This window comes from Palaemon carinicauda, chromosome 8, assembly GCF_036898095.1.
Source record: "Palaemon carinicauda isolate YSFRI2023 chromosome 8, ASM3689809v2, whole genome shotgun sequence".
NCBI lineage: Eukaryota > Metazoa > Arthropoda > Malacostraca > Decapoda > Palaemonidae > Palaemon > Palaemon carinicauda.
In genome coordinates this window covers 176526719-176552941 of record NC_090732.1, presented here as the reverse complement: position 1 = coordinate 176552941, position 26223 = coordinate 176526719, and the positions used below count along the sequence as shown (strand labels likewise).

General features: G+C 38.9%; 1 protein-coding gene and 1 long non-coding RNA gene across 2 annotated transcripts in view; one reads left to right on the top strand and one right to left on the bottom strand.

Annotated features, from left to right (window-relative positions):
- Positions 1–466: 466 nt before the first annotated feature.
- Positions 467–6932, bottom strand: LOC137645112 (uncharacterized). The gene is made up of 4 exons (XR_011045294.1): positions 6818–6932; positions 2853–2975; positions 1549–1741; positions 467–597 (listed from the first exon to the last, which is right to left on the bottom strand). It is a non-coding gene; the product is annotated as an uncharacterized lncRNA (long non-coding RNA).
- An 18068-nt stretch (positions 6933–25000) lies between these two features.
- Positions 25001–26223, top strand: part of LOC137645587 (Parkinson disease protein 7 homolog) — a 420232-nt gene continuing 419009 nt past the window's right edge. The window contains exons 1-2 of the mRNA XM_068378387.1: positions 25001–25018; positions 25100–25225. Coding sequence (XP_068234488.1) covers positions 25001–25018; positions 25100–25225 — 144 coding nt within the window. The remainder of the gene's footprint in view (positions 25019–25099; positions 25226–26223) is intronic.

Below are 26223 nucleotides of genomic sequence, written 5' to 3'. Positions count from 1 at the left end.
TAAAATAAATCTATAACTTTTGTTAAGCAAAATTAAGAAAGAGAGTCTATACTCTCTTAGACACCAACACTTCCGTCTAAGGGAAGGGTCGGCCATTTAAAAGTGAAAGAGAGTTCATACTCTCTTCGTCACCATAATTAATCAAATTAATTCCAAAAGCTAGCTAAGCTAATGATAAAACTTCCTGAATAGCGAAAGCTAAACTCTAGAGCAAATACATCACCAAATCGTGAGCAAAAAACTCCAGAATCAACAGCGTATCCATGTAGGTCTAGCCGGAGGCACGACAGAGGAAAAATTGAGGTGGTGTCAACAAGAAGTACTGCAGTACCTGGCCACAGGTGGCGCTTGTGAGTACACCCCCCTCTTGTATAGCGATCGCTGGCGTATCCCTTCCGTAGAATTCTGTCGGGCAACGGAGTTGACAGCTACATGATTATCGGGTAAGATTAATATTGAAAAATTCTCCTTTATAATTTTTGCTCTTCGGTCGAGAGAGATCGACGAAATTCTTGAAGGCACCGTCGGGATCGCACGACATATAGATTAGCCGATCCATGTTCTCGCACTTGCGGAGCGCTCTGATCACACTCTGGGCTGTTGGGAGATTGACACTTTGTTAGAATATAAAGTTTTACTGAATGTAGATGGCCACATCATACTAAATATAAACCAGAGAAGTCAAGTGATTTTAGACCTCTGCCAATGAAGATTGTCGATATTTTACTACTGTCTACAGACGAAGCTTTCTCTTTTTGATATGTTAATTGTGAATTAATCTACTTTATGATCGATAATTTGCCAATGAAGAAAGTCAATATCTTACTACCGTCTACAGACAAAGCTTTCTCTTTTTGATATATCAATTGTGAATTAATCTACTTTATAACAATTTGCCAATGAAGATCGTTCATATTTTACTCGCGTCAAAAGACCTAGCTTTTCCTTTTTGATATGTTGATTGTGAATTAACCACCTGTAACTTTATAATAATTTGCCAATAAAGATCGTTAATATTTTACTACCGTCTACACACCAAGCTTCTCTTTTTCCATGTGTTGACCGTGAATGAATCCACAGTATATCACTAACAATAACTAGAATCTAGTAAATTTAATGGGTTTTTTGCATAGCGTAATATCTATACTGTACGTTGTTAAAATCCGGCAAAAATCTGGCCAAGAAATTCTGACATATTCCTGTTCACAGACAAACGAATATAAATATAAAAGCAGGTTACTTTACCAACCTCCTTGGTAGAGGTAATAAAAATAATTCTCCGGTTTCATAGGCATTTAACATCGTATTATTATTGTAATTAATACTTTCTGAAAGACTGAATGAGTCTCAAAATATCCAGGTCATTTTACAATCTCCTTGGAAGAGGTAACAATAAAAAAAATAAAGAATTTAACTCAGCTTCATAAACCAATTCTCCGGTTTCATAGGAATTTAATATCATATCACCATTGGAATTAATACTTTCTCAAAGACTAAACAAGTCTTGAAATATCAAGAACACGAGAATAACAAAATCCAATGACTCACGCAGTCCGGCTCATGGCGGATCGACAACGCCGACTGTCTTGTATTTGGCGCACTGCGCCAGCACCGCGTTCATGTTCACTTCCGCCTTTCCGGTGTAAATGGGGACGTTGTCCAGGCCGTTCAAGTCTGCGTTGTGCCTGGCGTCCTCAGCAGCTTTCTTGACCATTTCGATGCCGTAGACTTTCAAGCATTGCTGAAGAGGGAACGTGGAAAACAAGATCACGTATGGGGAAAGGTTTCATTTGAAAAATGGCTTCAATAAACTTACTATTATTATTTGATTGAAGATACAGTAATGGCTGTCTCAGTGACATTAATTGTTCTTTATAAGAGTCAAGATAAGAATATAGTGGCAAACCAATCAAGCAAAATTCAGGCCTATCCAAAACTTGACTAAGAATTCCTAACGAGTCATGAAAAAAATGACTATAAGTAGAAAAGAAGTTTCTTAGATTTACAATGACCATGATTTGTGGGTTCTTTGATTTACAATGACCCAAATTTTATGTTTTTTGACTGCCAATGACCAAGACTTGATATTACTTTCATTTACAATGACCAATATTTGTTTCTTTGACTGTCAATGACCAAAATTTGATGTTTCTTTGATTTACAATGACCAAGATCTGATATTTCTTTGATTTACAATGACAAATATTTGATGTTTCTTTAATTAACTATGGCCAAATTACATTACCAAATTTGACGTTTCTTTGATCTACAATGATAAAAAATTTACAAATTCTTTGATTTACAATGACCATGATTTGATATTTCTTTGACTTACAATGACATATATTTGATGTTTCTTTAATTTACTAAGACCAAATTTTGATGTTCCCTTGATTTACATTACCAAATTTGACGTTTCTTTGATCTACAATGATAAAAAATTTACACATTCTTTGATTTACAATGACCAAAATCTTGTTTTATTGACTATCCATGACCAAGATTTGATGTTTCTTTGATTTACAATGACCAAATTTGATAATTCTTTGATTTACAATGACCAACCCTTGATAATTCTTTGATTTACAATGACCAACCCTTGATAATTCTTTGATTTACAATGACCAACCCTTGATAATTCTTTGATTTACAATGACCAACCCTTGATAATTCTTTGATTTACAATAATCTAAATTTCTTAATACTCTATTATTATTTTCATTATTAAAAAAAGAAGCTTAACCAGCCCAATGAGTCAAGCTCAGCTCATTACATTCTGACTGGTTGATCCTCAAATAACAAAAGTTAAACTGGGATAACACAACATAAAAAACAAGGACAGACGAACTTACGTCGGCCAGGGAAACTCCAATGGTGCCCGTGCCGCAGCAGATGTCGAGGATTACGGAGGTGCCGTCCAACTCGGCGAAGGACGCCACGGTCTCGTACAGCGCTTCGCATCCTTCGGTGTTGACCTGAAATTGTTTATTCTCGTCATGAGGAGAGTAATAGACGTGTACAATTAACCTTTTACCCCCAATGCTATTGGGAACCTTCCCACCCTTAACCCCGAGGCGTTTTCCATTTTCAGGAACGTTTCGCAATAATTTTTTTTTAGATCGCGCTGACAGCCTCAATTTTCGTTATAGAGAGGTCACGTTGGTCTCATTATTTTGGAAAATTCCTGAAGATTCTCATAGTTATCAAAAATATGCAATAAAAAAAAAAATATAATATCAGTTTTTTGCAAGGACGTACCAGTACGTCCATGGGGGTTAAGGGATGAGGTTTGTGAAACGTACCAGTACGTCCATTGGGGGTAAAAGGGTTAAGGTACTCAACTTAGAACTATTCGGAGATATAAACTCAAATCAAACTGAAATCATTAAATCCCAGATCTTGTATAATGGAATAAAAGAATATTATATAATTTAACCCTTTTACCCCCATGGACGTACTGGTACGTTCTTGCAAAACACTGTTATTTACATGTTTTTGCATATTTTTGGTAACTTTATGCGAACCTTCAGGCATTTTCCAAGAGAATGAGACCAACCTGACCTCTCTATGACAAAAATTAAGGCTGTTAGAGCAATTTGAAAAATACATACTGCAAAAAGTGCTTGAATAAAAAATAAACCCTGGGGGTTAAGGGTTGGAAAGTTCCAAATAGGCTGGGGGTAAAAGGGTTAATGTAGTCAGCAAAATTATATTTGCGATAACCAGATATTTAATTCGTGTAAAACGGGACTCTTCGTTGACTTTTGCTGCTGGAAATCATAGGCATGAGTCAGGTTAGGCCTACCCTAATCCAAAATTTAATAAAATTATATCTACCATTATATCTATACAGTGTTATTCAACAGTAGTGTCTTTGCACTTTATTCCAGTCAAGTGTAACATAGCATGAGAACGTTGAGATGGATGTGTGGGGTGACAAGGAGAGATAAGATACGGAACAAAGTAATTAAGGGTACCACAGGAGTTAGAAAACTATCAGATAAGATCCAAGAAAGTAGACTGAGGTGATCATGTCATGAGAAGAGATGAACAGTATATTGGGAGGAGAGTGATGGAAATAGAGGTACAAGGAACGAGAAGGAGAGGGAGACCAAAGCGAAGGTGGGTGGACTGTATCAAGGATGACGTTCGATCAAAGGGATTAACCGGTGATGGGGTGTGGGACAGAGGTAGATGGAGGAAGCTGGCCAGAAACATCGACCCTACATAAAGGTGGGAGGGGATGCAGACAAAGAAGAAGAAGAAGAAGAAGAAAGTAGACTGAGGTGGTATGGTCATGTCATGAGATGAGATGAACAGTATATTGGGAGGAGAGTGATGGAAATGCAGGTACAGGGAACGAGAAGGAGAGGGAGACCAAAGTGAAGGTGGATGGACTGTATCAAGGATGACCTTCGATCAAAGGGATTAACCGGTGATGAAGTGTGGGACAGAGGTAGATGGAGAAAGCTGGCCAGAAACATCGGCCCCCCATAGAAGTGGGAAAAGATGCAGACAAAGAAGAAGAAGAAGAAGAAGAAGAAAGTAGACTGAGGTGGTATGGTCATGTCATGAGAAGAGATGAACAGTATATTAGGAGGAGAGTAATGGAAATGGAGGTACAGGCAACGAGAAGGAGAGGGAGACCAAAGCGAAGGTGGATGGACTGTATCAAGGATGACCTTCGATCAAAGGGATTAACCGGTGATGAAGTGTGGAACAGAGGTAGATGGAGAAAGCTGGCCAGAAACATCGGCCCCCCATAGAAGTGGGAAAAGATGCAGACAAAGAAGAAGAAGAAGAAGAAGAAGAAAGTAGACTGAGGTGGTATGGTCATGTCATGAGAAGAGATGAACAGTATATTAGGAGGAGAGTAATGGAAATGGAGGTACAGGCAACGAGAAGGAGAGGGAGACCAAAGCGAAGGTGGATGGACTGTATCAAGGATGACCTTCGATCAAAGGGATTAACCGGTGATGAAGTGTGGGACAGAGGTAGATGGAGAAAGCTGGCCAGAAACATCGGCCCCCCATAGAAGTGGGAAAAGATGCAGACAAAGAAGAAGAAGAAGAAGAAGAAAGTAGACTGAGGTGGTATGGTCATGTCATGAGATGAGATGAACAGTATATTGGGAGGAGAGTGATGGAAATGCAGGTACAGGGAACGAGAAGGAGAGGGAGACCAAAGTGAAGGTGGATGGACTGTATCAAGGATGACCTTCGATCAAAGGGATTAACCGGTGATGAAGTGTGGGACAGAGGTAGATGGAGAAAGCTGGCCAGAAACATCGGCCCCCCATAGAAGTGGGAAAAGATGCAGACAAAGAAGAAGAAGAAGAAGAAGAAGAAAGTAGACTGAGGTGGTATGGTCATGTCATGAGAAGAGATGAACAGTATATTAGGAGGAGAGTAATGGAAATGGAGGTACAGGCAACGAGAAGGAGAGGGAGACCAAAGCGAAGGTGGATGGACTGTATCAAGGATGACCTTCGATCAAAGGGATTAACCGGTGATGAAGTGTGGAACAGAGGTAGATGGAGAAAGCTGGCCAGAAACATCGGCCCCCCATAGAAGTGGGAAAAGATGCAGACAAAGAAGAAGAAGAAGAAGAAGAAGAAAGTAGACTGAGGTGGTATGGTCATGTCATGAGAAGAGATGAACAGTATATTAGGAGGAGAGTAATGGAAATGGAGGTACAGGCAACGAGAAGGAGAGGGAGACCAAAGCGAAGGTGGATGGACTGTATCAAGGATGACCTTCGATCAAAGGGATTAACCGGTGATGAAGTGTGGAACAGAGGTAGATGGAGAAAGCTGGCCAGAAACATCGGCCCCCCATAGAAGTGGGAAAAGATGCAGACAAAGAAGAAGAAGAAGAAGAAAGTAGACTGAGGTGGTATGGTCATGTCATGAGAAGAGATGAACAGTATATTAGGAGGAGAGTAATGGAAATGGAGGTACAGGCAACGAGAAGGAGAGGGAGACCAAAGCGAAGGTGGATGGACTGTATCAAGGATGACCTTCGATCAAAGGGATTAACCGGTGATGAAGTGTGGAACAGAGGTAGATGGAGAAAGCTGGCCAGAAACATCGGCCCCCCATAGAAGTGGGAAAAGATGCAGACAAAGAAGAAGAAGAAGAAGAAGAAAGTAGACTGAGGTGGTATGGTCATGTCATGAGAAGAGATGAACAGTATATTAGGAGGAGAGTAATGGAAATGGAGGTACAGGCAACGAGAAGGAGAGGGAGACCAAAGCGAAGGTGGATGGACTGTATCAAGGATGACCTTCGATCAAAGGGATTAACCGGTGATGAAGTGTGGGACAGAGGTAGATGGAGAAAGCTGGCCAGAAACATCGGCCCCCCATAGAAGTGGGAAAAGATGCAGACAAAGAAGAAGAAGAAGAAGAAGAAAGTAGACTGAGGTGGTATGGTCATGTCATGAGATGAGATGAACAGTATATTGGGAGGAGAGTGATGGAAATGCAGGTACAGGGAACGAGAAGGAGAGGGAGACCAAAGTGAAGGTGGATGGACTGTATCAAGGATGACCTTCGATCAAAGGGATTAACCGGTGATGAAGTGTGGGACAGAGGTAGATGGAGAAAGCTGGCCAGAAACATCGACCCCACATAGAAGTGGGAGGGGATGTAGACAAAGAAGAAGAAGATTTCTACAAGCAATTTGACATACATCCAGCTTCTTACAAACCATCAAGTTTGTAAGCCGAGAACCTGTATTGACAATTCTGACTCTTCCCATCTCAACAATTGAAATCAACGAGTCAAAGCGCAGAGTAATCTCTCGGGCGTTACGTACCTGGAAGAAGGACTCGCAGGAGATGCGGAACGTCTTGCCGTGGACCGTCTCGGTGATGTACTCCTCCCCCCCACAGATGCTCGAACTCTATATCTTCCGGACCCGGTTCTCTGAAATCAGAATAAAACGTGTTTTAAAAAAGGGATTTTGACAAAGGAAAAATCTATAATTGTTCATTACTTTTTATATAGTCTATTTTTTTTCCTTTTCTTTCCTCACTGGGCTAATTTTTCCTGTTGCAGCCTTTTCTTTCTAAAATGTCTTATTATAATTGTTCATTACTTGTTATATAGTCTATTTTTTTTCCTTATTTCCTTTCCTCACTGGGCTATTTTTTCCTGTTGGAGCCTTTTCTTTTTAAAATGTCTTATTATAATTGTTCATTACTTTTATATAGTCTATTTTTTTTCCTTATTTTCTTTCCTCACTGGGCTATTTTTTCCTGTGGAGCCTTTTCTTTTTAAAATGTCTTATTATAATTGTTCATTACTTTTTGTGTAGTCTATTTTTTTCCTTATTTCCTTTCCTCGCTGGGGTATTTTTCCCTGTTGGAGCCCTTGGGCTTATAGCATCTTGCTTTTCCAACTAGGGTTGTAGCTTAGCTAGTAATAATAATAATAATAATAACACCTACACTCCAATAACCTGACTTTACAATAATTTCTCATTTGACCAATTCTGATTTTCAATCAGAATCCTGCTGATTTTAAGGTGAAATTCTTTTTATTTTCATCTTGGCACCAGCCTTCCACTCTGGTCATTGGAACAAATAACATGTTATGATCATTATTATTATTATTATTATTATTATCATTATTATTATCATTATCATTATTATTATTATTATTATTATGTTATTTTCATTAGTAAAATAAATTTTTGAATATACTTACCCGATAATCATGTAGCTGTCAACTCCGTTGCCCGACAGAATTCTACGGAAGGGATACGCCAGCTATCACTATACTAGAAGGGGGTGTACTCACCAGCGCCACCTGTGGCCAGGTACTGCAGTACTTCTTGTTGACACCACCTCAATTTTTCCTCGGTCCACTGGTTCTCTATGGGGAGGAAGGGTGGGTCAATTAAATCATGATTATCGGGTAAGTATATTCAAAAATTTATTTTACTAATGAAAATAACATTTTTCAATATTAAACTTACCCGATAATCATGTAGCTGATTCACACCCAGGGGGGTGGGTGAAAACCAGTGTACATGACTATAAGATAGCTAAGTATCCCGTATTTCATATAATCAGTTATTCAAAATAACAATGAAATAATAAGTACCTGGTAAGGAAGTCGACTTGAACCATTACTCTGCCTTTAATAAGTTCGTCTTCCTTACTGAGCGCAGCGTTCCTCTTAGGAGGCTGAATCAACTCTAAGGTGCTAAAGTATACAGGGCTGCAACCCATACTAAAGGACCTCTACACAACCTCTAACCCAGGCGCTTCTCAAGAATGAATTGACCACCCGCCAAATCAAAAAAGGATGCGGAAGGCTTCTTAGCCTACCGTAACAACCCAAAAAACAACAATAAAAGCATTCAAGAGAAAGGTTAAAAAAGGTTATGGGATTAAGGGAATGTAGTGGCTGAGCCCTCACCTACTACTGCACTCGCTGCTACGAATGGTCCCAGGGTGTAGCAGTTCTCGTAAAGAGACTGGACATCTTTAAGATAAAATGATGCAAACACTGACTTGCTCCTCCAACAAGTTGCATCCATAATGCTCTGCAGAGAACGGTTCTGATTAAAGGCCATCGAAGTGGCTACAGCTCTCACTTCGTGGGTCCTTACCTTCAGCAAAGCAAGGTCTTCATCCTTCATGTGAGAATGGGCTTCTCTAATCAGAAGCCTTATATACAGTGAACCCTCGTTTATCGCGGTAGATAGGTTCCAGTCGCGGCCGCGATAGGTGAAAATCCGCGAAGTAGTAACACCATATTTACCTATTTATTTAACATGTATACTCAGACTTTTAAAACCTTCCCTTGTACGTAGCACTGTTAACAAACTACCCTTTAATGTACAGAACACTTAATGCATGTACTACAGTACCCTAAACTAAAACAGGCACAAATATTAAAGGTGATTTTATATCATGCATTTCCTAAACATGCTAAAAAGCACGATAAAAAATGGCAACCAATGTTTTGTTTACATTTATCTCTGATCATAATGTAGAAACAAACTGGAGGTAGAGCTTTGCTTATTATCCAGACATATTTCCCATACTTTTCCCTTAGAACTACATCACATCTTCCTACTTTAGAATATATATATATATATATATATATATATATATATATATATATATATATATATATATATATATATATATATATATATATGTGTGTGTGTGTATATATATATATATTCATATGTATACACATATACATACCTACATATATACATAAATACATGCATACATATATATGTATATTACTGTATATATATGGGTTATGGAAAAAATCCGCGAAGTGGTGAATCCGCGATGGTCGAACCGCGAAGTAGCGAGGGTTCACTGTAATACGAAACTCCGTTTTTGGACATAGGCATCGAAGGTTTCTTGATTGCACACCATAAGGCTTCTGACTGTCCTCGTATAGGTTTTGACCTATTAAGATAATATTTCAGAGCTCTGACAGGGCAAAGAACTCTTTCTAGCTCGTTACCCACCATGTTGGAAAGGCTAGGAATTTCAAACGATCTAGGCCAAGGACGTGAAGGAAGTTCATTCTTAGCTAAAAATCCGAGCTGTAAAGAACACGTTGCAGATTCGGATGTGAACCCAATGTTCTTGCTGAAGGCGTGAACCTCACTAACTCTTTTAGCTGTTGCAAGGCAGACGAGGAAAAGAGTCTTGAGGGTAAGGTCTTTGAAGGAAGCTGACTGGAGAGGTTCGAACCTAGGAGACATAAGGAACCTTAAGACTACGTCTAGATTCCAGCCTGGAGTGGATAAACGACGTTCTTTAGAAGTCTCGAAAGATTTAAGGATGTCTTGAAGGTCCTTGTTGGAAGAAAGGTCCAAACCTCTGTGGCGGAGAACTGAAGCCAACATACTTCTGTACCCCTTAATCGTAGGAGCCGAAAGGGATCTCTCATTCCTTAGATGTAATAGGAAGTCAGCTACTTGGGTTACAGAGGTATTGGTAGAGGAAACTGCATTGGCTCTACACCAGCTTCGGAAGACTTCCCACTTGGATTGGTAGACTCTACGAGTGGATACCCTCCTTGCTCTGGCAATCGCTCTGGCTGCCTCCTTCGAAAAGCCTCTAGCTCTAGCGAATCTTTCGACAGTCTGAAGGCAGTCAGACGAAGAGCGTGGAGGTTTGGGTGTACCTTGTCTACGTGAGGTTGACGTAGAAGGTCCACTCTTAGAGGGAGAGTCCTGGGAACGTCGACCAGCCATTGTAGTACCTCTGTGAACCATTCTCTTGCAGGCCAAAGGGGAGCAACCAGCGTCAGCCGTGTCCCTTCGTGCGAGACGAACTTCTGAATGACTCTGTTGATGATCTTGAACGGTGGGAATGCGTAAAGGTCGAGATGGGACCAATTCAGCAGAAAAGCATCCACGTGAACTGCTGCTGGGTCTGGAACTGGGGAACAGTACAAAGGAAGCCTCTTGGTCATGGAGGTGGCAAACAGATCTATCGTAGGCTGACCCCACAAGGTCCAAAGTCTGTTGCACACGCTCTTGTGAAGGGTCCATTCCGTGGGGATGACTTGATCTTTTCTGCTTAGGCGATCTGCTGAGACGTTCATGTTGCCCTGAATGAACCTCGTTACCAGAGTGAGGTTTTGACTTCTTGACCAAATGAGGAGGTCCCTTGCTATCTCGTACACGTTCCTCGAATGGGTCCCTCCCTGCTTGGAGATGTAAGCCAAGGCTGTGGTGTTGTCGGAGTTCACCTCCACCACCTTGCCTAGCAGGAGGGACTTGAAGTTCATTAGGGCCATATGAACTGCCAGCAGCTCCTTGCAGTTGATGTGGAGCGTTTCCTGTTCCTTGTTCCATGTTCCCGAGCATTCCTGTCCGTTCAAGGTCGCGCCCCAGCCCGAGTCTGATGCATCCGAGAAGAGATGAAGATTGGGGGTCTGAATCGCTAACGATAGGCCCTCCTTGAGAAGGAGGTTGGTCTTCCACCACAAGAGAGTGGTCTTCATCTCTTTGGTGACAGGAATAGAGACTGCTTCGAGCGTCAAATCCTTGTCCCAATGAGCTGCTAGATGGAATTGGAGAGGGCGGAGGTGGAGTCTCCCTAACTCGACGAACAGGGCTAACGATGACAGGGTCCCTGTTAGACTCATCCACTGTCTCACCGAGCAACTGTTCCTCTTCAGCATGCTCAGGATGCATTCTAGGGCTTGGCTTATCCTTGGGGCCGATGGAAAAGCCCGAAAAGCCTGACTCCGAATCTCCATTCCCAGGTAAACTATGGATTGGGAGGGAATGAGCTGGGACTTTTCTAAGTTGACTAGTAGACCCAGTTCCTTGGTCAAGTTCAAAGTCCAGTTGAGGCTCTCCAGACAGCGACGACTCGTGGAGGCTCTTAACAGCCAGTCGTCTAAATAAAGGGAGGCTCTGATGTCCGATAAGTGGAGGAATTTTGCAATATTCCTCATCAGATGCGTAAACACCATAGGAGCTGTGCTTAGGCCAAAACACAGGGCTTGGAATTGGTACACAACCTTTCCAAAAACGAATCTCAGGAAAGGTTGGGAGTCTGGATGAATAGGAACGTGAAAGTAAGCGTCTTTCAGATCCAACGAGACCATCCAGTCCTCCTGCCTGACCGCTGCTAGGACCGACTTCGTCGTCTCCATAGTGAACGTCTGCTTGGTGACATAAGCATTGAGCGCGCTGACGTCCAGCACCGGTCTCCAACCTCCTGTCTTCTTGGCCACCAGAAAGAGACGGTTGTAGAAGCCCGGGGATTGATGGTCCCGGACTATAACCACTGCCTTCTTCTGTAACAGGAGCGACACCTCCTGGTGTAACGCTAGCCTCTTGTCCTTTTCCTTGTAGTTGGGAGAGAGGTTGATGGGAGAAGTGGTCAGAGGGGGTTTGCGGCAGAATGGTATCCTGTAACCCTCCCTTAGCCACTTGACAGACTGGGCGTCTGCACCTCTTCTTTCCCAAGCTTGCCAGAAGGTCTTGAGTCTGGCTCCTACTGCTGTCTGGAGAGGAGGAGAGTCAGTGTTTGCCTTTTGAAGTCTTGGGACCTTTCCTAGACCTGCTCCTGGAAGAGTCTGGACGGGAGCTTCCTCGGCTGGGGGCTCTGCCACGAAAGGGCGGAATAAACCTTGTAGCAGGAGTATCGGCCACTGGGGTGCGGTAAGTTCTGGGAACTGAGGGAGCAACCTTAGCCTTACGAGCTGAAGAGGCCACAAGATCATGAGTGTCCTTCTGAATCAGGGCCGCAGACAAATCCTTGATAAGCTCTTCGGGGAACAAGAACTTAGAAAGCGGAGCAAAAAGGAGTTGAGACCTTTGACAAGGTGTGATGCTAGAAGAAAGAAAAGTGCAAAGTTGCTCCCTTTTCTTAAGAACTCCTGAAACAAACATTGAAGCAAGCTCGCCGGACCCATCCCGAATTGCTTTATCCATGCAGGACATTATAAGCATGGCTGAGTCCTTGTCCGCAGGGGTGGTCTTCTTGCTCAAGGCTCCCAGGCACCAGTCAAGAAAATTGAAAATCTCAAAGGCACGAAATACCCCCTTTAAGAAGTGGTCTAAGTCGGAAAAGGTCCAGCAGACCTTAAAGCGCCTCATCGCTGATCTACGAGGAGAATCGACCAAACTTGAGAAGTCAGCCTGGGCAGAGGCAGGGACTCCCAAGCCTGGTTCCTCTCCTGTGGCATACCATACGCCCGCCTTAGAAGTCAGCTTAGTAGGTGGGAACATAAAGGAAGTCTTCCCTAGTTGCTGTTTGGACTGCAACCAATCCCCTAATATTCTTAAAGCTCTCTTAGAGGATCTAGCAAAGACGAGCTTAGTATAGGCCGACTTAACAGGTTGCATGCCCAGCGAAAACTCAGATGGAGGAGAGCGGGGGGTAGCAGAAACAAAATGGTCCGGGTATACCTCTCTGAAAAGAGCCAGGACCTTACGAAAGTCAATGGGTAGAGGAGAAGACTTGGGTTCCTCCACGTCCGAAGAGGGATCTAGGTGCGCAGCTTCCTCCTCAGAAACCTCATCACCAGAGTGTAGCGAAGTGAGAGGTAAAGTAACAGCGGTATGCTGAACAGCAAAATCTTGACAAGCGGGTGCATAAACACTTGCGGTTTCATCCTCAAGTCTCTGTTGCTGAATTAAAACCTGAGGTTCAGGCTGCAAAGACTGGTCAAGAAGTGTAGAGGAAGGTAGGTGCATGGGTTGAGGTGGCTGACTCCTAGCATGAGCTTCCTGTCTCAAGTGTTGCGCTTGCTGCAAGGGTTGTGGATGCGCAGTAGCAGGTTCCTGACTCACGAGTTGAGGTTCTTGAGGTGCGAGCTGCGAGAGTTGAGGTAGTGGCTGCGCAGAACTCAGTTCCTGTCTCACGAGTTGAGGTTCCTGAGGTGCTAGCCTCAAGAGTTGAGGCTCTCGCCTTGAGGAAAGTTGAGGTCGCTGCAGCGAGAGCTGAGGTGGTTGCCTCATGGATGGAAGAGGTTGTCGTACCTCAAGAGGTTGCTGCCTCGATGGTCTAACCGCAAGAGGAAGAGGAGGAAGTAAGGCATAAGACTCCTGTTCCCATTGTTGAGGTTGTCTTAAGGAAGGTGGAGGTTGCTGCACACCGCTGGTAACTGGCAACTCCGAACGCGGTAAGGTAGCCTGAGGAACCTCAACTTCGTACGCCTGGCAGACTGGACTGCGGTGAGGCGGAGCGCTCGCAGGCGGAGGTGTAACCTTCTCAGCCTGAAACTCACGCATTAAGACCGCAAGCTGTGACTGCATGGACTGCAGCAAAGTCATCTTGGGATCAACAGACGCTAAGGTCTGCTGAGGCAAAGCCTTAACAGAAGATGAGGTCTGCTGAGGCATCGCCTTACCTCTCTTAGGAGGTGTGCAGTCACCTGATGACTGAGGAGAGTCAGAGCTAATCCAATGACTGCATCCGGGTTGTAGAACTCTTGAGGTCTGGACTTTCCGTTTAAGAGGTCTTGAGACCTGAGTCCAGCGTTTTCTCCCCGATATTTCTTCTGCAGACGAGTAAAAAACGGGCTCAATCGTCTGCGGGTGGGAGTGACGGTCTCTGTAAGACACGCCCGCAACCACCGAGGATACTTCTGTGCGCCGATCAAGGCCTGCCGAACCCTTTTGCCCTTCGACATTGCTTCTCCCCTGGGCTTGGGAGCTTGCAAGAGGTCCCGGACTGGGAGGACGACTGGCACGCACAGAAGTACCCTCACGCACAACACTGACACTGACACTAGCACTCGGCACCGCACTGACACTAGCACTTGGCACAGCACTGGCACTACCACCTCCCACTGCACTTTTGACCTTAAGCTCTTTGACGTCTGCCAAGAGAGACTTATGGTCACTAACTACCGATTCCACTTTGGCACCTAAAGCCTGAATGGCACGCAAAACATCGGACATATCAGGCTGAGCACAAATAGTAGGTTCGGGGGTAGCCACTACAGGGGGAGGAAAAGGTTGAGGATCATGAGGTGAGGAAAAAAGTGAAGAGCGAGAAGAACTCCTCCTAACTCTCTCTCTCTCTAACTTAGTTGAATATTTAAGGAATCGAACAAACTCAAGTTCCGAAAGTCCGGCGCATTCCTCACATCGATCTTCCAACTGACAGGGTCTTTCCCTACAGTCGGAACAAGCGGTGTGAGGATCAACCGAGGCCTTCGGAATACGCCTATTACAAGACCTACATCGTCTATGGGGTGGGGCTTGTGAAAGGTCGGACATCTTGAATCAAAGAGCTAGTCAAGGGGGATTCCAAATCAAGCAAAAGATCGTTAACCATTAATCAAAGCAAAATAAAAGCTATCTAAGCTAATAGAAAAGTTTCCAGTATAGCGAAAGCTGAAATCTTAGAGAAATACTTCACCAAAAACCGTGAACAATACTCCAAAATTATAAGCGTATCCAAGAACGTCTTGCCGGAAGCACGACAGAGGAAAAATTGAGGTGGTGTCAACAAGAAGTACTGCAGTACCTGGCCACAGGTGGCGCTGGTGAGTACACCCCCTTCTAGTATAGTGATAGCTGGCGTATCCCTTCCGTAGAATTCTGTCGGGCAACGGAGTTGACAGCTACATGATTATCGGGTAAGTTTAATATTGAAAAATATTATTTTCATTATTATTATCATTACAAGTTAAGGTACAACCCTAGTTCATAAAGCAAGATGCTATAAGGGCAAGGGCTTCAACAGGGAAAAATAGCCCAGTGAGGAAAGGAAACCAGGAAATACACAACTACATGAGAATAATAAACAACCAAAATAAAATAGTTCAAGCACAGTAACAACTTTAAATTAGATCCTTCACATATAAACTATAAAAACTTAAAAAAAAAAAAAAAAAAAAACAGAGAATGAGAAATAAGATAGAACAGCTTACCCAAGTGTACCCCCAAGCTAGAGAACTCTAATCCAAGACAGTGAAAGGCCATGGTACAGAGGCTATGACACTACCCAAGACAACTTGTTTAAGCAACACTCGTTGACTTTTTAGGCAGGATCCATAAACATGTAAGAAGACCAATGTATAAAGTTCAATGAAATTTAAAATAGTTTATAAGGTGTAGGAAGAAACCTCAACGAAATCCTCCAATAGCAAAGGGAACTAGAGGGATACTCAGTAGAGAGCATACCTCCACCACAGCAGCTTATTTCTCAAGGTTAGGGTTAATTCGGTCGACCTTTTGTTCGACCTTGACCTTTGACCTACGACTTTCAAATATAAATCACTAACACATTTTGACAACAATTAATTCTTGAAAGTTTTACAACTGAGTAAAATTGTGGCCAGGAAGTTTTTCACAAACAGACAAACATCGGGCGAAAATATAACCTCTCCTACTTAGTCGGCAGACGCAATTACAATAAACAAGACAAAGTCTGACTTTGATAAGCCTAGAGATAAACCACAAGCTAGGTAGTAGGCTGGCCAGGGCACCAGCCACCCGTTGAGATACTACACTTAAGTGACTCCTAACATTTCTCTCTCCATGGTACTTATATGTAACTGCTATCAATCGGTTTTAAAGGACTCATCTTCCACAAACGGTAAAGGAAGGGCGGCGCCCTTTTTTCCTTCCAACCGGCAGTGTGCTCAAGTTCAATGAATGTGTAGATCCAATGTTGGTACTAAGAGAGGAAGGTGAAGGAATACCTTCAAGTTCTCCTTCGTCCTTTCCTCACTGGGCTATTTTTCCCTGTTGGAGCCCTTGTGCTTATAGCATCTTGCTGTTCCAACTAAGGTTGTAGCTTGGCTAGTAATAAAAATAATAATAAAAGTTTTGTAAAAAATAAGACAATGTATTTTATGAATGGCTTTAATAATAATTTCTGGCAAAAAATCCAGTTTTTCTATAATGGTGGGTTGACCACCATAATTTTCTATCCTAACCTATCATTTATAACACAATGAATAAAAGAAGAGCTTTAATTACACCGTACAATGTTAGCCAATATTGAAAACAAATAATTATGATGTTTAGAATATAAAATGTTAGGCCATTTATTCTATACAAACAAGTAACCAGGTGTATATAAGAAGACGGCCATGCTAAATAACTACTTTATTTTCAGCCTTATCGCTAAGATTACAGCCGTCTAAGGGGAGTCACATAGGGGCAACAGACCCCATTAGGTATATAAATAATGGCACTACTTGTAGGTTAAATTAAGTAAGGAAGTTTCGGTTAGGTATTCTAGGTATGCGTTCCTGTCCATCATTATACAAAGACTCCCAAGTAACTTACGACTGAAGCACCACTTATCAGGTTATGTGTGTAGAACGTTGGAAAAGTTTGGGTTAGTCGATGTCTATTTTTAAAGAACACGTGAGGATCTGGCAGTGGGTCATTAGCGCCCCTGTTAGTTAAGTGGGTAAGGACACGGCCTGTAGGTTAGGTTAGGGAGGAAAGTTTAGGTTAGTTGATGTTCATTTTTAATCCACACAAACTACCGCATTCTAAGTTAGCCATAATACATACGGGTGGCCGCTATCGTACATACACCCCGACCAAACCCTACACCATAAATAGCATCACTAACTCCCTGTATGGCATTCATGCTTCACTGTACGATGAAAAAGAACAAAATTTTAACCCTGTATAGGTAAATGGAGGGATTTAGAGGGCCTTGGCCAAATTCCATAAGCAAGGACGATGTCCTAGGTTGGGTCAATGTGAAAATTTTTTTATTATACGAAATTGTATATAAAAAACAATATCAACCTTGAAATTACGAGCGTGCAAACTCCCAAATAATTTAAATATAATTAAATACAATATTTAATCAGATATCAGTATTTATTTTACCCGTAAAGTGCAAAAAACTAACAACGCTACCATAAGCTACAGGTGGCTGCACTAAAGTACATGAAATTAGTTGATTCCCGTATTAATTACACTTAAAACCCTATCTTAACCCTAAAAGTAAGTTTATATATTCTATTAATTACTATAAATCATAGTGTACTTACAGTATTAGCTAGATATTTTCGTTTATTTCGAGTAACTTGTCACAATGTAAAGTTCAGACCGGGCGGGTAAAGTTGTAAACAGCGTTGCCACTGCCAGATGGGTTAGTGTAAAATTCCCTAAAGCTCTTGATAAAAAATCCCCATTTCCAGAAATATATTTTCTTCTAATACAGAAATTACTCGTTATACTTCACGTAATTGTAAATAAACTAATTGCAACAATATAAAGGTTTACTCATCTCTGTTTCTTCTTCATAGATACATGTATAGATATAGTCACCAGTCATCCAAAATCCCCAAACCTAAGGATAAATTCCCAAATGTAGGGATAAGTCTCCAAATCTAGGGTATAAATCCCCATATCTGGCAACCCTGGCTTGTAAACCAAAATGTAAACAACATGGTGGTAGTAGTTGTGGCAGGAGGAGGTTATTCTTATGTAACGGCTCTCCTTTAATAATCCAGTTCATAGAAAAACATGAATTAAATGTCTACAAAGCTTTAAAATAGATGAAAAAGTTGATAAAAATGATAATTATTGTTCTCTTCATCTTATTTTATGTTTTACATATATTTAATGTACCTATTTAATGTACTATTTCCAGGAGACAGAGTTCTCCTCATTTATTTCCTTATTTCCTTTCCTCACTGGGTTATTTTTCCCTATTGGAGCCCTTGGGCATCTTGCTTTTCCAACTAGGTTTATAGCTTGGCTAATAATAATAATAATAATAATAATAATAATAATAATAATAATAATAATAATAATAATAATAATAATAATAATAATAATAATAATAGTCCTACATGTCAGCATATACTGGCAAGCATTTTCAATCTAAAAGCATATTATTATTATTATTATTATTATTATTATTATTATTATTATTATTATTATTATTATTATTATTATTATTATTATTATTATAAGGTATAACCCTATTTGGGAAAGCAGGCTTTATAGGACCAGAAAAGCAGTCTTTAAAGTAAGCATATATATATATATATATATATATATATATATATATATATATATATATATATATATATATATATATATCCATGGTCTTTCTAATATTGTAATTGATCAGTGGCTACTTTCCACTTGGTAAGGGTAGAAGAGACTCTAGCTATAGCAAGTCTCCTAGGACACTCCAAAATCAAACTTTTGTTTTCTAGTCTCGGGTAGTGCCATAGCCTTTGTACCATGGTCTTCCACTGTCTTGGGTTGGAGTTCTCTTATGAGGGTACAATCAAGCACATGATTCTATTGTTTCACACGAATCTATTATGTTTCCTTATTTTCTTTCCTCATTGGGCTATTTTCCCGATTAGAGCCCTTTAGGATTATAGCAATTAACATGCTTTTATAACTAGGGATGTATCTTAGCTAATAATGATAATAATAATAATAATAATAATAATAATGATAACAACAACAACAACAACAATAATAATAATAATAATAATAATAGTAATAATAATAATAATAATAATAACAATAATAATAATAATAACAACAACAATAATAATAATAATAATAATAATAATAATAATAATAATAATAATAATAATAATGATGCTAATAATAATAATAATAATAATAATAATAATAATAATAATAATATCGTGGTAGGAGACCCTCTTTTAGGCAGGTTGAGTTAAAAGTAATGGCTGCATCGGCAGAGTTTATTTTCTTATCCAATTTTTCTATTTTCCGGATAATTCTCTTCTCTAGAGCACTACAATCAGCCAGCAGACTTGAAAAATTCATCAGTCGGGTGAATGACAAAATCGGGAAGACTTTTCAAGTATATTCTCACAAAATACAAGTAAAACTTTTGGTACAAAATAGTAAAAACTACTATTTTGTACCAAAAGTTTTACTTGTATTTTGTGAGAATATACTTGAAAAGTCTTCCCGATTTTGTCATTCACCCGACTGATGAATTTTTCAAGTCTGCTGGCTGATTGTAGTGCTCTAGAGAAGAGAATTATCCGGAAAATAGAAAAATTGGATAAGAAAATAAACTCTGCCGATGCAGCCATTACTTTTAACTCAACCTGACAATAATAATAATAATAATAATAATAATAATAATAATAATAATAACAACAACACCAGCAACAACAACAATAACAACAACAACAACAATAATAATAATAATAATGATAATAATAATAATAATAATAGCAACAACAACAACAACAACAATAATAATAATAATAATAATAATAATAATAATAATAACATTGAAACAGATCAGTCATATACAAACTATGAAGCGAGACTTATTTCAACCTGTTCAACAGAGAAACATTTGCAACAAGTTTGAACTTTCAAACTTCCTCTTATTCAAGGGACAGATTAGAAAGATTTTTTCCACAGTATGGTCACAGCTGGAATAAAACCTGTAAAATATCGTGTTGTATAACAAAAGATGAAGTCACCAGAATTAGCGAAAACTTTTCTAGTCTTGCCAACATAATTTATTCTCATCATTTATTTATTTCCTTAAATCCTTTCCTCACTGTGCTATTTTCCCTGTTGGAGCCCTTGGGCTTATAGCATCTTGCTTTTCCAACTAGGACTGTAGCTTGGCTAGTAATAATAATAATAATAATAATAATAATAATAATAATAATAATAATAATAAATAATGTCAATGAGTGTAAGTTGTTACTATTATTATTATTATTATTATTATTATTATTATTATTATTATTATTATTATTATTATTATTATTACTTGCTAAGCTACAACCTTAACTGAAAAAAAAAACAGGCTGCTATAAGCCCAAGGGCTTTACAGGGAAAATAGCCCAATGAAGAAAGGAAATGAGGAAATAAATAAATCATTTTAAGAAAAGTAACAACATTGAGATGACCCTTTCATATATAAACTATAAAGAACTTTAAAAACAGGAGGAAGAGAAATAAAATCGAATAGTGTGCCTGAGTGTACCCTCAAGCAAGAGAACTCTAACCCAAGATAGTGGAAGACTACAGGTATATTAAAATTACTACAGAGGAATGAATGACTTATAAAACTAAAATTAAATGAAATAATAAGTAAATTAAGCTGGTTGGAATGAAAACGGCTAGAAAATTGAGTGACATCCAAATGAATATTGAAAAGACTACACAGTTTTCTAGAAGTTTTATTCCAGCTGTGACCAAGTTGTGGAATGATCTTCTTAATCAGATAAGTTATCAGTAGAACTTCAAAAGTTCAAACTTGCAGAATGATTTATTGTTGATTTGTTCTCATCATTTATTTATTTCCTTATTTCCTTTCCTCATTGGGCTATTTTTCCTTGTTGGAGCTCTTGGGCTTTTAGCATCTTGCTTTTCCAACCAGGGTTGTAGTTTGGCTAATAATAATAATAATAATAATAATAATAATAATAATAATAATAATAATAATAATAATAATAATAATAATAATGCAGCTTATTGTATACATTCTTATATACATTTTAGGCAGATCACAATGCGAAGGAAGGTCAAAATTATGAAAAATCTTATGCAATATGCATACAGTTTATACAATGAATATAGGCAATTATACATTAAGTTCAAATACATGAAATTTACACTGCCACAGACTAGAAGGATATTTTATTTCCACACATTTAAATCATCTATTAAAAGTTGATACCAAAAGAATATATGAAATTTAGTGCCATTGAGAAATAAAAAAGGAAACTTATAATATAATATAAAGTCAGACCAGGAGTAGGATTTATCCCTAGAAGTCAGACCAGGAGTAGGATTTATCCCTAGATTTTGGGGATTTCTGGTGTCTCATTGGGGTGTTATGTACAAATTTTTATAAAGAGAAATAGAGATGAGTAAACCTTTTTATCATTGCAATTAGTTTTATTATAATTAAATGAAATATAGAGAGTAATTTATATATTAGTAAAAACTACAGGATCAGAAGAAAATATATTTGTAGAAAAATGGGGATTTTTGCGTTGTTTTGGGGATTTTTTATCATAAGTTTTAGGGATTTTTAGACTGACAGACAGGGTTGCCAGGTTTTCTAAATGAGAAAAGGTCAATTTCTAATCAACAGAGGCTTTAAAAGGTCAACCCATTAATAGAAAAAGGTCAAAAATATAGTATTTAAGGCTCGGCTTTTTTTCATATTACTAAAGGCCAACCTATTTAAATACAAAAGGTCAAATTTGAGTTTTTTTTGGCCGGAAAAAAGGCCAAACTGGCAACCCTAAGGAGAGACTGGTTAAGTAAAATTCAAAATTTCTTACCACGGAAAATTAATTCCTGCCATTACTAAAGTTATTGTCAGTCTTATATAATAAAGTCATTACGTTAACTGATACCTTTGGATTAATTTTATTTCGTTGTAATAGTTTGAAATCTATTTATTTTACCATAGGCTTAAGAATGCCGGTACAGAAAATCCGAATTTTGAAAACCCGAAACTCAAAATTGTTGCTGAAGAATATTTTTATTTACTTTTATTAGTTGACATTTCAAACAATTATAATGTAGAATTAATAACTAAGAAACCTTTAATTGCATTCAACTATTGCCCCTCTGATATAATTGTTAATGAGGTATGCAATAAAGGAAGTAAATTTTATAGGGGTCCTTAGGGTACTTTGTACAATGGTGGACACCAGCCCACTATCCCTAGTAAGGGTAACTGGAGGGACTTTGTGCCCAATGGTAAGGAGGATTTTGATAGCTAAGCTACAACCCTAGTTGGTAAAGCAGGATACTATATGCCAAAGGGCTCCAATAGGGAAAATAACTGAGGAAAGAAAATAGGTAGAGTTTTACTGTATTACAGATTCTCATTTCGAACAGAAAATATATGTTTTCCTGTAGTAAATACCGTGATTTGACCAATTTTGACCTTCATTTCAACCCCAAACAAACAGAACTGGTTGCTGTTATAATGGTTGATACGAAGGTGAAAACCGGTTCTCACGTTATTTTCTACGGGAAAACATATATATATTTTCTGTTGAAATTTTTAAATATAATGTCTTTTGTTATATATTTTCTGTTAAAATGTTTAAATATAATGACTTGTTCTAATTCCGTGTCACTTCACTCGTCAAGAATGTATGGACTACGAACGCTAACATTAGCAATGTTACGATGCCCTTATTAATGTTAGCAATGCTACGCTAATGTTAGCATGAATATTTTTTAAATATTTTTCTATATACCGTTTACTCTATATACAAAAGGGTACAGAACCTAATGAACCCACCTAACCTAACCTAGAAGTTTCCAGGTCACAAGAAATAAAAAGTAAACACAAGCTAACCAGTTGAAAAATATATGGTTCATTTAAGTGGCTGAAATTAAAGTATCATAATTTTCTATGATTCACTTCACGTCCTTCTAATGGTTTTCACTCTGCCGTGGCTCGCTACGCTCGATAAATTAACATTACTCTACTGGCAAGCGGTACTTGTTGAGCTGTGCTAGTAAACCCCGTGGGTCATTACTTTGGGGATGTATTTTTAAACTTCTAATGGATTTTGCATCGCTGTAGTTTCCTTCGCTCGCAAAATTAACATTACATCACTGCACCAAGGGGTACATCTTGAGCTGCGCTCACCAGCCCTGTGGGTCATTATTTCGTGGATAGTTTTTACTTTCACATGAACAACAGTAGCTATATATTGAACGGAGAGCTTTTTCATCATAATCAATCACCGTCATAGATGGAATTACAGTAGATTTTGAAATACTGTATATTGTACTTCCATTCTTTAATAGAACTTTATGATATAGTCGTGAAGCTTTAAACTGAAAGGGAGGGTGGAATTTAAATGGCAGTTGTTCAAAAATATCTGGGAACTTCTGTGTGAATATTTGCAAGCAAGTCATTGGTTACACAAAAACTGAACAGCTGGAAAAAGCGAATGCAAGCAACGCATGTGAAATACCTGACCAGCACTCTCTCCCAAAAGTAAATAATATAAATAATGAAATTAAATTGAAAAATGCACTTGATATTGTAATCGACCGATAAGTGAGTTATTATGCCCAAGCCCCCATATTGAGGAAAAATGCCAAAGTAGCTAGCACTCGTCCATTTCTTTTAGTGAATTAGAGTTTTGCTAAGTAATTAAAGTATCATATATAAACCAAAGTATTTTAAGAATAGTAAAAACATTAAAATAGGTCTTTCATACATACATACATACATGTATACAGTGCATATATACATACATACATGCATGCATACATGCATGCATGTATACATGCATACATGCATACATGTATACATGTATACATGCATACATGCATACATGTATACATGCATACATGTATACATACAGTGCATACATGCATATATGCATACAGTGCATACATACATGCATGCATCCAGTGCATACATACATACATACATGCATGCATACAGTGCATACATGCATGCATCCAGTGCATACATACATACATGCATGCATACAGTGCATACATGCATAGTGTGCATACATACATACATACATGCATAAGTGCATACAGTGCATAGATACATGCAGTGCATACATGCATGCATCAAGTGCATGCCTGCATGCATACAGTGCATAAGTGCATGCATGCATAATTGTATACATACATGCATAAGTGCTTACATGCATGCATACATACAGTGCATACATGCATAAGTGCATACATACATGCATGTATGCATACAGTGCATAAGTGCATACATGCATGTATGCATACAGTACATACATGCATAAGTGCATACAGTGCATACATACATGCCTGCATACAGTGCATACATACATGCCTGCATACAGTGCATACATACATGCCTGCATGCATACAGTGCATACATGCATGTATGCATACAGTGCATACATACATACATGCCTGCATGCATACAGTGCATACATACATGCCTGCATGCATACAGTGCATACATACATGCATACATGCATGCATACCTACATGCATGCATACCTACATGCCTGCATGCATACAGTGCATACATACATGCGTACATACATACATACATACATGCATGCATACATACATACATACATACATGCATACAGTGCATACATACCTACATGCATGCATGCATACAGTGCATACATACCTACATGCATGCATGCATACAGTGCATACATACCTACATGCATGCATGCATACAGTGCATACATACATGCATGCGTACATACATACATGCATGCATACCTACATGCATGCATGCATACAGTGCATACATACATACATACAGTACACTATTCATACAATAAAGTTTGTTCAACATAAAAACATTCACTGCAAGTTTGAACTTTTGATGTTCCACTTGTCTGATTAGGAGGATCATTCCACAACCTGGTCACAGCTGGAATAAAACTGGTGGGGATATTTCACACTAGGGTATATCTCTGAGGCTTTGTAAAATGGGATTTCCTTTAGCTTTTATATGCCCGAGGTTGTGCGTGTCCACCTATCTACAAACGCTCCCATATATGCTGTTCAAAAGCACTAGGTTTCAGTTAGTGTGTAAAAATGGTGTGTCTTAAGTTAGTACTTTTCTCTTATTGTATTGTGAAAATGATTATGATTTTCAAATAAGTGTGATGTTTAAGTGAATATTACTACTTTCAGGTAACGGTCAAATGTAGTAGGAACGTCTATATTAAAACAGACATGTCCTTTAAGAATGCTGTTGCCAAAGGCCCCTATGACGCTGTTATTCCTGGTGGAATGCAGGGATCAGAAAATGTTGCTGCGGTAAGTGCAACAGAGTTAATTTTACTTGTGTAGTAACCTAAAGTGTTTGTATATGCCAAGAATAAGTAACATCAGTATTTAATGCACAAAATATAAGATTTTTAGTTTTAATTTTTTCCATAAGTATAAAAGTATAATTGATCAGTTATTACTAAGAAGTATATATTGTATAATGTAGACTATTTTATGACTTCTATTTTTCTATGGAGAAAATTTGTTTTTCATGATTCTTTTTTTTTTTTTTTTTACTTCTCTGATGCTAGTAGGTGTTATTTTAGCTAGCATTCCTCTTTTAACTATAACTTAGGTGTTTCGTCCCCCACCCTATTTGTACCCAGGCCTTGAGTTGCCTCATAGGTCCCGGCTCTGGGCCTTACTACTCAAATGGCATGCATGTATCCAATGATTGGTCTGGTATAACATACTTATAACCCCAAGTGGCATCAAACAAACAATATAGGTCAGGTGCCTATCACGGTTATTACAAATGTTATAATGCTGACTGTATCAAATATAATATTGTTTTATTATGAAATTTCTTTATCATCTATTATTTTCAGTTGAGGACCTGTACATTGTGTGCTGATTAGCCAATAGATTTTCAGGGTGGCACAAAGATACTGTATTGGCCTTTCTTAACCCTCCTGGTTATCATGCTTTGTAGCAGAAGCAGCCATAGCTCTTTAGTATATTGTGTTCATTGCTACCCTCCACCCCTTCTATACAGGTGTCTTTGAAGGTCCCCTCTAGGGTAGTATGGCATGTAACAAAGTTTGAGCAAGTGCGTTAGTTTGTAATCTCCCTAAGTTTGACCTAAAACGGCTCTTAAGGAATCCTCAGGCCTGCAATCAGAAAACGTAAGGGTCAAGTTGACAATAGGGTAATTCTTCATCCTAATTTTTTGGAGATTACTGGTTCTGTATTGGCTTTCATAGTTACTGGTTGTGGTGGTTTATCATGCTAAGTTCCAGAAACTTAAAACCTTCCTGATTTTAAGG